The following is a 12,008-nucleotide window of genomic DNA, read 5'->3' on the forward strand; positions in this document are numbered from 1 at the left end:
TCTGATTTAGAAGAAAATGGAAGGACTAATGAACTGGAGCCCAACAAAAGCAGCACTTGTTTATGGGTCCTTAAATTCAGGGCAGGGGACAGCGTGGCTTTCTACTTTACCACACAGCCTGAAAAGTGGAAGGCGGCCTTGGGGACCCCTTGGGCCCTTTCTTCCTGTCAAGGTTCAACCTTAGTCTTCTAGAAGGCAGGGGGCAACGTGTAGGGCCTGTAGTCTGCCCTCAACTGGCTGAGACCAAGACCTCAGGAGGTCAGCACAGCTACCGTGGCACCCAAGCCCCGCTGCATTTGTGGTCCTGGGCAGGGGACCCAGAGCTGAGCACACTGGCGGCTCTGGCTGGTGCTTCCTAAACGCGTGGCGTGAATGGACATGGTGGATCGGGTGGGTGTGAGGTTGGCTGTGGAGCTTGCTTCCTATCTCTCACCCAAAGCTTCGTCTGCTAGGTGTAGTTCCTGCTTTGTTACTGATCAGGGCAGTGGATCTGCCAAGCTAAGTCTGAACTTGGTTGCGATTTTGGTAAAGGTGGGGTGAGGGGACAACCTTGAGAGCCATCTTTCAAAGACGCAGCAATAGGAATCAGTTCACAACAGGTGAACAACAATAGGGAAATAAAGTTTGCACAGATCCATTTGCACAAAATGCATTTTGGGGGGATGAACTGAAAGCAAAAGAAATTCAATGGCAAGAAATGAGGAAAACCTATTTTTTCTACCATGACATCATCCCTCCCTCCTGTAACAGTTCCAACAGATGTTTCCTAGGAGTTTTTGGGTTTTTTTCTCTCTGGGAGTTTTTAATTTAAAGAACTACTTTTTCTGTGTTCCCAATTATTTTCTATCTGACCACCCTTAGTTCTTTACTTACAACAATGACAATACTTCCACTTACATAAGGCTTTACTATCTACAAATTACGTGGTTTGATCACTGGGGAGGAAGGGAGGGCAGATACCACATTGTACAAAAACCCCACACTGTCCAAAAATTCTATTTCCTGACGTGTCCGAGTGAATTCAAAGTGCCTTCTGAGGAGTGTTCGCATGGGAATTGTGCTTTGTCTCCGTTGGGCAGTGCCAGCAATGAGCTGATGTTGTCCTATTAGATCCAAGGCATATTAGGGGGTTTTTATTTATTTTTCCCTATGGGGAATGGAGAACTGGATGTTGGAGACTGACTTCCTCTCTCCCAAGTCGATGCTATGATTCCGGCTACACATCTTGATATGTCTGCACGTCAGTGTCCCTAATATTTCTCTGACTACTTAATAGTGCTGGAGATTGCTTTCTGTCAGGTGTCTAGGAATGAAAGTAACTGAAACTTTCTTTTGGAAGAGGGGCAGGAGAAAGACCAAGAGTCATGCCCATTTCCACCCAAAATCTAATCTCACCAGCAGGTGGTGCTGTGACAAAAGCAATCTAGAGAAACCAGGTCAGATTGGGAGTCGGGGCTCCTGAGCCTGGCCCTGGTGCCCTCCGGAAAGCCACTATTCCGTGGGCACACACGTGGCAGCCTGTGGCTGATCCAACACCAAGCAACCTCCAGGGCCCTCGGTAGGGAGCTCTGAGTCTATTAGCAAGGCTGCGAGCCCCGTCAGAGCTTCCAGCCTCTTACCCACCCACCCGCCAGCCCTCTCCCAATTCGCTGGCCTTCCCAGCAGGAAGGACAGTGTGGGGCGGGGCTGAGGGATGCCCTTCCCCCTCATGCTCACCGTGGCTTTGAGGAATCTTCAATTAAGCACTTCACAGTTTTATAAGCAGTTCTGCATACATTATTAGATGCTTCCTTGCTGAGAAGTGAGAAGAAACTCCTCCTCAGGCAATAACTGGGAGACTCCTAAGCAAGAGCAAGGAGGCCTAGTAGTAGGTCTCCGCGTCTTTAGCCGCTTAATATGTGCTCATCTCTTACTTTTGACCCACATGCCTATTTACCCCAAGCTTCCAAAGGGCAGTTTTGTCCTTTATCTCCATAGTGCCTTGTATGCGGCGTGTGCTCAATGTGACTTAATGGTCTAAGAAACTGAGAAGCAAGCAAGCACTGAACTCGCGGCCTTAGGAAAACAGCAGCGCCAAGCCTGTGCCCCTTCTCCCAGTCAGCCACACACGTTAGGACGTGAGCTGAGCCCCCACTTGGGACTTGCTGGTCCCAGCAGCTGTCCCTAGCACAAGCAGTTGCTGTGGGACCCATCGTGGACTCCTCAAATTATTGCTGCCTCTGTTGGCCATGCTCAGGGCGGAAGTGTTGGTGGCTCCTCTGGAAGGGAGCTGCTGTGGAATCGGATTCGCACTGACCATCTGGGCAGACCCCGCTCCAGGCAACAGGCGAGCCCTGTCCACAGGGGATTTAAGCACCGAGGAGGTCAGAGAGCCAGCCCAGATCTTCTGTAGTGACTATGGCACTGGGGTGAAAACCCAGAGCCTTCCAAGTCTGCTCCGATCCACCTGGAGCAGAGGGACGACAGGGCAGCAAGGTGCTGCTGAGTGGGTCTGGGCGCAGGGACCCTCAGATAGTTTTGCTCCGGCTCTAGAGCAGAGAGCTCTGCCCGGGCTTGGGCAGTCTAGTCCCTTGGTCACTGGGTCCCTTATGGGCTGAGAGGAACTCAATCTCCTTCCACAGCCTTAGTGGTTTTCAAAGTACACAGCGTACAAGTAGCCTGACACGGAATGAAGAATGGACGTCACCAAGACAAGGGGGGGTCCTCTGATCTGACCACCCAGCGAGGGGATGGACAGCCCATTACCGAATCTACAAGAAAGACCAGTTGCCATGTCCTGTCACTGACCAGCCAGGTACCACTGGAGGGTAGATCTGAAGAAGGAAAACCATTCTACCTGGGAAGCTAGTCCACATGAGACAAGAGAGAAGACCCACAGCATCTCCAAAACATGGTTCACAAGATGCAGGGTCGGCGGGGAGGGGTGGGGCACTAGAGTCTGTAAATGGGGCCAGTAAGTCAGCTAGGAATACGGGATTTCCTAGTGGACCCCACTGCACTGACATTATTTCTGCTAGGGGTAGAGAGCGAGGCAACCAGCTCCGGTGTACATTGTTAATCAACCATACTCCAATTTTTATAAAAAGATCTATTAACATGTTCAGGTGATTGAGGGGGCCTTGAGAGACCTGGAAACCAACTTGGCTTTGTGGGAGTTTTCCAGGGATCTCCTCTATGCAACCTCATCTATTCCCCTTTTACCGTCTACCCTACACAATAACAAGAAAAAACAGAAAGGCTGTAAGACCAGCTACGCGTATTGTTAACCACAGGGTTGATTTCACTACGTTCGTTCAATGTAGGTTAGCCTGTTGGGTATTTTCCCTTAAAAAAAGATCAAAGTCGGAAGTATCTGATGACCCCAAAGTTACATGCATTCATTCCAAACCCAAGCTGGGTGGGAGCATCTGCAAGACACATCTGGCTCTTGAGACAAAAGCAGATGGGTCCAATACTTGTACATTTTATATTTATTATAACAAAAATGACATGTTCACTTGTGCATTCTGCTTTAATATAACTCTTGGTATGTAAATGATCTAACTGAATTCTATACAGTCATGCTGATTGTGGCAGCAGTAAAGAACACAATTAAAAAGTGTCTACAAAGGAGGCTGGGTGGAAACAGGAGAGGAAGAAAAAGGGTCAGAGGCCCCTCGGGTGCAGGTTCGTTTCCAGTGGCCTAAGGTCCACCTTATTTGAACAGCAATGCTCTCAGCAATGCTCAGGCTCATCATTCAATGAATTAAAAAGGTGGGGGGATGAGGGGGTGTGGGCAGGAAGGTGTGTCAGAGGGGGAGGGGAGGGAAGTCAGTTGTTTAGTCCCTTATGCCAAAACTACAAAACATGTGAAGCATCACTATACAACACTGAGCTATTTACAATAGAAATTTTTCAATCAACTGTTCTCTCAGAGAAAATTAGTGAATCCAGTGACTTAGGTCACCTGACAGAGTAAAGCAACTCCTAGGAGTTAGTCTCCATATTCTACAAATGTCTATCATTTTCAAGACAAAAAAAAAAAAAAAAGTCTTCCCCCCCACCCCCCCGCAAAGAAATACAGAATTACAGTATTATTAAATCATTTAGCACTGGCAACCTGCCCTGCCTTCCAGACAGACAAAACAACACAAAGCCACTTTAAAAAGTATTACATTATCATTAACTGTTTCTCTGTAATATATTAAACCTTTTGTTCTTTGTCTTTACACATCTGATATGTTAGGGGAAGAAGTTAACAAATTTAAATCATATTGGTACAGCATCACGAGAAGAAAAGTGGTAATTAAAAAATGACCAACAGAAGGGGAACCTACAGACTGGCTGCAAAGACTGGCTGGGAAAGCGTCTGGGAGAAGGGCGTGGAGTAAACCCCTGGTTTAACGGGAGCCTGGGAGGCTCTGGCAACTCAGCCTTTGTTGGTTAGTTTATTTTTAAGCAGCGCGCGGGTGGGTCATAGCGGTGTGTCACAGCAGTCTGGCAGCTGGTCCCCCGGGCACTGCCGCGGCGGCGGCTGCACGTGGAGCTGTGAGGGCGGCGGCGGTGGCGGCGGCGGCTGCTGCTGGTGTTTCATGATCTCTTTGACCTCCTCCTCCAGCTCCGGGGGAATGATGAACTGATCATCAGGATCCGGCTGAGCCGGGGCTGCAAAATAGCCCCCCGGCTTGCGGAGAGGCGCGTCCGTGGCCACCTCTATCACGTTGTGGCTCCGTTCCTGGGGCGCCACGGAGCCGTTAGCCCTCCGGCGCCCCATGGTCCCCACGGCGGCACAGTCCGCCCTCCGGGGCAGGGCCGGCTCGTCCTCGTTGGCGATGATGACGATGCCCTCGTCGCTGGCCTCGGCCGGCAGCTGCAGCAGGGGCTGCTGCCTCTCCTTCTCCTTGGCGCGGCCGCAGTGGATGTCCACCTCCACCTCCACCCGGCTGCCGTTGGTGAAGACGCCCTCGATGGGCTCTTCGTCATCGCTGTCGAGGCCGTTGTCGGAGAAGGCGCTGGAGAAAGTGGCGCTGGACAGCTGGCGCTGGAAGGAGCTGGACGGGCAGGCGGGGTGCAGCGAGCAGCGCGGCTCGCTGGGGCAGGCGGGGCTGCTCTCGCTCAGGGCGCCCGGAGGGGGCTCGTCCGAGGCCGTGGACCCCACCTCGCTGCTCATCTCGGACGTGGAGAGCTCGCTGCTCATCTCCGAGGCCAGGCCGCTGCTGGATGACGGCACGCCCAGCCCGTCGGCGGGCCGCTCCTTGATGACCATGCTGACGGAGGGCGGGAAGGTGCCGGGGCTGGGCGGCGGCACGGGCCCGCCGGCGCCGAGCTCGCAGCAGCAGAAGCTGTCCTCGGGGACGCTGAGCTGCACCACCACGGCGCTGACGCTGTCGCGGCAGCCGTAGCTCTGCGCCAGCGTGCACAGCTTCTTGGCGGCGGCCAGAGCGTCGGGGACGTTGCGCACGGCCCCCACGGCCTCCTCAACGGACAGGCTGTCCCACAGGCCCTTGCTGCCCAGGATGAAGAACTCGTCCTGCGGGGTCAGGGCCACGGACTGCACGTGGGGGCGGGGCACCACGCTGGGGTGCAGGAACGTGTAGCCCAGGATGCGCGTGGACTCGGTCACTCCGTTCACTTTGCCATCCTGGAAGAAGAGGGGTTTCCAAACAGACGTTACCACGGAGCACGCGGGGCGACGTGCGGCTTCCCTGGGGCCTCCTGCCTGGGGGACCACCGGAGCGTGACACGCGGTCCACAGGCGGGGGGGCTGCCCACCCTCCTGAGAGTGGTTCATGTCCACCTGTCATCAGAACCCTGGGGCAGAAGCCCGGGACAGGTAAGAAGCAGGAGGGACAAATGGAAAGTATCTCAGTTACTCCCTTTATTGGGACCCGTCTATCTCCAAAGCAGACCATCATCTGACACAGCAACATGGCTGATTAGCTCCTCCTGGAACCCACGGGGGTCCCGAGAGGAAGAGCCTTGCTGAATGCGCCCGAGGCGCAGCCCCCGAGGCAGGTGCGTTCCAGATAACGCCCGGAATCTTAGGTCACTCCCCAAAGCACATCAACCATCAGGGGCGGTAATGTCTGAAGGTCCAGAAGTGAGGGGAGAGGCACTGTTTTAAACGTAAGAAGGTTAAAAACAATTGGTGGGGAAATCTTGGGGTGACTAGCTGGGTACAACTGATCGTGTTTGGAGAGGTAGATGCTTAAGGAGAAGTGCCAGGTCCTACCGCTTCCCTCAACTCACTTCCCTGGCAGCAAATGGAGACGACAAAGTCTCCTGCTTCAGTCCAGCCGAGTTCACGCCACTTAAACCACGAACCAAAGTTTCAGACCACTTGCCAATAAAAAGCCTTTACTCTGAAGCTGGAGGAGAGGAGGGGAGATAACCCCAGGGTGTACCTGCTCGGTTCTTTATTCTTCAAGTTTGAGGTTCTCGGGTCTAGGACGTGCCTCTACATGCCCCTATTTTTAACACCTTTTCCAGAGGAGGCTCCATTCGGACAACTTTTATGTGTGTCTGGGATGAGGGAATAGTGATGGTCAAACCATCTCCCTCGAAGCAAGTGTTTCTTCCGGAGAATACCCATTCCCTTCCCAACCCTACCACTTTCCTTCATTTGGGAGTGCATCCCCCAGCTCCGCAGACAATCCTGCCACGCATACAAGCAGGCAGCACAATTCGAAGTAAAATTACTAAAGCAGGGCTTCAAGCACAATTTTCAACTCTCTTAATTCTCCTAATGTATTTGTTCTTCCCCAAAATGTGGAATTTCAGCAAAAATTACCCTCGCTGTTCTGCCCAACCCTTTAAGATCTCACCACATCAGAATCAATGATTTTGTCTGTGTGTGTGTGTTTGGTGGGGGGGAGGGGCATACCTCAAGGCAGGGAAATTAAAGAAAACCAACGCAGCGATACAGACAAAGCGAGGAAGAGGGAGGCAGAGAAAGCAGGAGAAACCTCTGAAGCACCAACTGTGACGCATTTATGTAGCAGAAACGGTTAATCTTTGCATCGTGTAATGTTGAACATTTAATTCAATACGTTTAATAATTTCATTCAATCCCATCTGAGACTGTCTAGCGTCCATTTTAATCCTCTCTGCTCTTAGAACAAGCAGGGAACTAAAATCTACACGCGGCCTCCTTTGCCAGACCCTCGTGGTGGAGCCCGAGTCTTTATCTTTCTCATGGCCCTTGGTCAAAGTCTACCGGGAGTCACAGTCCTTCTCTACTGAGCTGCAAACGTTCACCACTGCCTACCCGAGCTACACATGCTTCCAGGGGTTTTATCCACAAGACTGGACACCTCCTGGGGGCAGACGTGTGTCTCCGGGGATCACGTCTGTAGCCCACATCACGTTTCAGGTACGCAGCAGGTGAGCCACACTGTAGGATGAGCTAGTGAGTGGAGCACAATTCCTCCAGCCCACTTTGGAAGCTGTGCTACAGGGCATCTTCTGTCACGCAGACTGACACCCGTGTTTCTCAACAGCAGCACTCTTGACATTTTGGGCCAAACCATTCTTTGCTGTGGGGCTGTCCCGTGCACTGTAGGGTGCTTAGCAGCATCCCTGCCTTCTACCTGCTGCATGCCCCAAGCGCTTCTGTTGTGACAACAACAATGTCCTCGGACGTTAGCAAGTGTCCTGTCGGGGGGAGATGGCCCCTGGCTGAGAACTGCTCACTGCCTTACTCAAGTGGAGCAGATGGCATGAACCAAAGTAACTCCTCCTTACATGTACACCGATGCGCACACTCGACTTGTAAGACAGGACAGACACACGGCTATGCCCACTTTACGGAGGACGAGTCTGAGGCTTCAAGGTTGCAAGGTCGTAGCCCGCAAGCTGCAGATCTAGGACAGGAGGACCAGTGGCGTGACTTCAGGGCTGGAGGCTTCAGCCCCCCGCCGAAGCGCCTCCGAAGAGCGGCTGTGAGGATGAGACGGTGCCGTGGCACAGCCCTCGATGCAGAGAGGCCGTCGATAACTATTTTATTACTCTGTATATTGTAACGTCTCCAGACACATCACACGCAGAGTTTGCTCTGTGCTACTCCGGATGTGGAATTTTAATTTTAGACCAACTGCGATGTTTAAAGAACGTCCTTGGGTGGGAAAAGCTGTCTGGCTGATTCTGCCACGACCCTGGCCCCATCCTCCCCCGTCCTGAGGAAAATCCCTCTTCCTTACCTCCGTGATAATGGCCTTGTGCCGTTTGATTCTCTTCAGTTCTTCCTCACAGCTCATAACGTATGACCTGGACAGAGGCAGCGGCTTCCCGTTCCGACACAGAACCGTTTGGCACTTGCCCACATTAGCAGAGGTCAAGGTGAAGGGTCCTCCTGGGTCCACAGGGTCATGCTTGATATGACAAAGGACAGCAGCACCTCCAAGTTTCTGCCCAGCAGTTCCAAGCTTCCTGGAAAACGGAGAGACGGGGTAAAAACCCACACACACCTGTCACGTGTAGTTTTGCCAGACTGTACCCCTGGACGGGGCTAGGAGGAAAAACAGAACTTGGGGCTCCACCAGGCCTCTTTCACCAAAGCAGGCACTGCTCAACTCAGGAAAAGAGCCTGTGGAATCTGACACACACATACACACACACACACAGAGAGGTGTCTGCTCACAACTGGGGCAGGTGTCACTTCACCACGAAAGACCCAAGGAGCTGCTGTGGAATCAAGGAGCCCTTATCCTGCTGCATCCAGCCTGCCACTCCCGAATCGGCGTGCCCCAAAGACAGGGGGAATGACCGCTTCTTTCTTCATCCCCCTCTCTAAATCCCCTCTGCTCCCGAGAGAGGACAGCCGGACTGACCACTTAACAGGAGCAGGTGTAAACACACTACACCCACTGACACTTCAGAATTACCTGACCACCCTCTCTCTTTATTAGGATGTTTGGGGGGACATGCTTTCAAGTACTGGACCATTCATGTTCTTGTCCTATACAGTGCAGACTTTCTAGATGAGTAATGTCTATTCTAGAATATTCACAGAAAGGACATTCTAGTAATGAAGCTCCAAAGTGCTTTTATTCACCATCAGTCCATACACGTATTGAATACACAAGACACCTGCAAGTTCTAACAATCAAAAGGAGGTGAGAACTCTTATCAGAGGCCCCACAGATGGCAGTGCCTCCCAGACGGATCCTGAGTGGACAGACTCCCCTGTTTACAAGGGCAGACCCTGTCTAGGTTAGGCGAGGGGCACCACTAGCGATGGAAACCAGGGCTGCCTGTTCATATAAATTAGGATGTCAGGCACAGAGAACATACAGTTCTCCTGAGGACTGAAAAGATCACCACACACCCCATATCCTGTTAACCAACAGGGAAAATAAGAGGCAAGCAAATGACCTAGAGATGGGCTGACAACCTGGGTCTCTAAACTCCAACTTCTGCACATCTACGACCAGACTGGACTTTAGGCCCTGCCAAGGCAGCACTGCTTTCCTCCTGTCAAAGGCACAATGATTTCTCCCAGCAAAGCCAGAATTAGGATGGTATTTGTGAGAAGTACAGCTAGTAATCAGAGTTTGAGGTTCTTAATTCTTATCCAGTGTTTGGGGGTCTATAAAAAGCAGACCGCTTAGGAGTGTGTGAAGGGTGTGTGTGTGTGTTATGTGTGTCTGTATGTATGAAATGTGTTTGCTTTTTTCCTAAAACAAGATGGTGGTCAAAACAAAAAGGTAGAGAGATGTGTAGATAGATGTCCCTGTCTTATACCTTATGGCATTAAGGTATTTAGAACAATGACTGGTATATATTAAGGGCTCACTAAATATTAGTTATCAGTGTCAATTATTAACTGCACATGCCCACTGAGAATCTGAAAGACAGGTGAGTCGAGCAGCAAAGAACCCCACTGGGCTTGCCTCTACTGAGCTCTTCAAGAGTATTCATGGCTTAGGGGAACTTTCAAGGCTTCTCTGGACCAGCATTCCTTAGCAGACACTTTTTCTACTCCTGTTGCAAAGATACTTCCTCTGGCAGATTATCAAGGCAGGGAAAAGGGAGAGAAAGAGAAAAGATAGTCATTGTTCCCATGACCTTTAGAGCACTCTCCACTTCCTGGTCCCACAAGAGCAAGTGTCTGCAATACAATATTAATAGGCAGTTCCTTTACAACCTACAAAGCCTTTAAAGTGGCAAAAGAGCGAGCAACTCTTCGAATGTGGGAATGCTCATAACACGCAGCCCTCAGAGTTAGAAACAACATTCCACAACTTCCACAGTGACCAGAAGCTCCAGGGAATGGCCTAGGATTCTACTAGTAACACTGTCTGAACATTTAATGAAGGGGGAAAAACAATATATGAAGAATGATTTAACTCCTGGCCTAAAATTTGACCATCTCAAGTTCTCAAAGGTTGGCACTTCCCGAATCAGTGACAGTGTTCCGTAAGGGGGAACAAACCGAGATGGAAACAGTCCATTGCAAAGAGCAATCCACACGCCAGAAGGTCTAAAGAGCGTCTGGCGCTCACATGATTTGGGGTGAGGGGAGTGTGTCGTAAACAATCTGGTGAAAATCTGGAATCACGACAGGCCTGTGAGACCAGTTCTAGGAGAAACTGAATTCCTGTCACTGACTCGGCCTCCAACGAAGTCGTCTGAACATCAGTGTGTCTCAAACGGAACACAGTCCAGCCCTGATACTTGGGCAAAACCAAATCGCCTGAATGCATCTTGAATAACGCATGTTCAACGATGAGATTACTGGACACCTGTTTTTCTAACCAGATGGCAAATACTCAAAGAAGAGCAAGAAAACACAGGGCAGGTGCTCTAAGTTTTACCTTTGCATAACAATGAACGTATTGACCATGTATTCTTCTTCGTTTTTTGTTTTCTGCAGCTCTTCTGCCAAAATGTCACTCATGGTACACTGGAGAAGGTAGGGCACCTCCACGTTCCGGTCTCCATCAAATACACCATACAGGGCCTCCCGGTTGTCACGGAAGTTATTCACCGACAGGGCTGCAACACACAACCTGCAAAGCAAGAATGCTTTTGTGCTAAGTTGACTCATCTTTCCTTCTCCATGCCCAACCCAGCTGTATTTTTTTCAGATTTGCTTAATCCAGTCTTCTCTCTTTCTTCATGACTCCACATAGATTAAGAATAGGTAAACTAACCCCAGCTAATTTATATCACTAATTTCTGTGAGTGAAGAAAAATGATAAGCACATATTTATGCTTCATGGCTTTCCCCCACTCTTCTGATGATTTTATTTTTAAATGGTAGTGAAAGAAAGACAGTAGGAGGCATGGGAAATAACACCAGATTATGAATGCATACGTTCACATTCATTCACAAAACATTTATCAAGGAGAACTTCCACATGGAGCAAAAATGGAGTAACAACTAAAACACTAGGAAAAGTACAGGAAAAGTATATACTGATGGGAGGAGAGCTGCACAGGGTGCTCTAGAGGCCTGCAGAGTCTCTCCACTTAATCAGACTGTTTCCAAGTAATGTAACTGTGTCCCATAAATTGTCTAAAATGAATAAAAGACTAGGAGAAAAATTAAAAGCCAGGGCATCATTAAGTGGTGAGATGACTTTAAGCAGCCCATCACATGGGGGATTGGAGTCTTCAAAAGAGAAGAGAGACAGAAAAAAGTTTTGAGGAATCAATGGATGGAAATATTTCAAATCTGATGAAAACTATAACCTACAGATACAGGAAGCTCAACAAACAGTAAGTAAAACAAGAAAAAAAAACTTAACTGAGGCACATCAAAATCAAATTGCTGAAAACCAGGGATAAAGGTGGGGTTTGGGGAGTAGAGAACAACATATCCTACAGAGGAACAAAGGACGAATGACAGCAGAGTTCTCATCAGAAACAATGCAGAAGACAGTGGAGCAACATCTTTAAGGTACTGATAGGAAGAAACTGTCAACCTGGATTTCTAAACCAGTGAGAACAGCTTTCAAAAGTAAAGGTGCAAAAAAGACATTTTCAGACGCACAAATAAAAGACAACCACTAGAAGAAATGTAAAAG

The 12,008-nt window shown here is 50.0% G+C and overlaps 1 protein-coding gene across 1 annotated transcript in view; it reads right to left on the minus strand.

Annotated features, from left to right (window-relative positions):
* Positions 1 to 3,460: 3,460 nt before the first annotated feature.
* PHLPP1 (PH domain and leucine rich repeat protein phosphatase 1) overlaps positions 3,461 to 12,008 on the minus strand; it is a 213,391-nt gene continuing 204,843 nt past the window's right edge. The window contains exons 15-17 of the mRNA XM_029222396.1: positions 10,794 to 10,988; positions 8,178 to 8,406; positions 3,461 to 5,620 (exon numbers count right to left, since the gene is read on the minus strand). Coding sequence (XP_029078229.1) covers positions 4,454 to 5,620; positions 8,178 to 8,406; positions 10,794 to 10,988 — 1,591 coding nt within the window. The 3' untranslated portion in view covers positions 3,461 to 4,453. The remainder of the gene's footprint in view (positions 5,621 to 8,177; positions 8,407 to 10,793; positions 10,989 to 12,008) is intronic.

This window comes from Monodon monoceros, unplaced genomic scaffold (genome assembly GCF_005190385.1).
Source record: "Monodon monoceros isolate NGI ecotype Baffin Bay Population unplaced genomic scaffold, NGI_Narwhal_1 Super_Scaffold_1, whole genome shotgun sequence".
NCBI lineage: Eukaryota > Metazoa > Chordata > Mammalia > Artiodactyla > Monodontidae > Monodon > Monodon monoceros.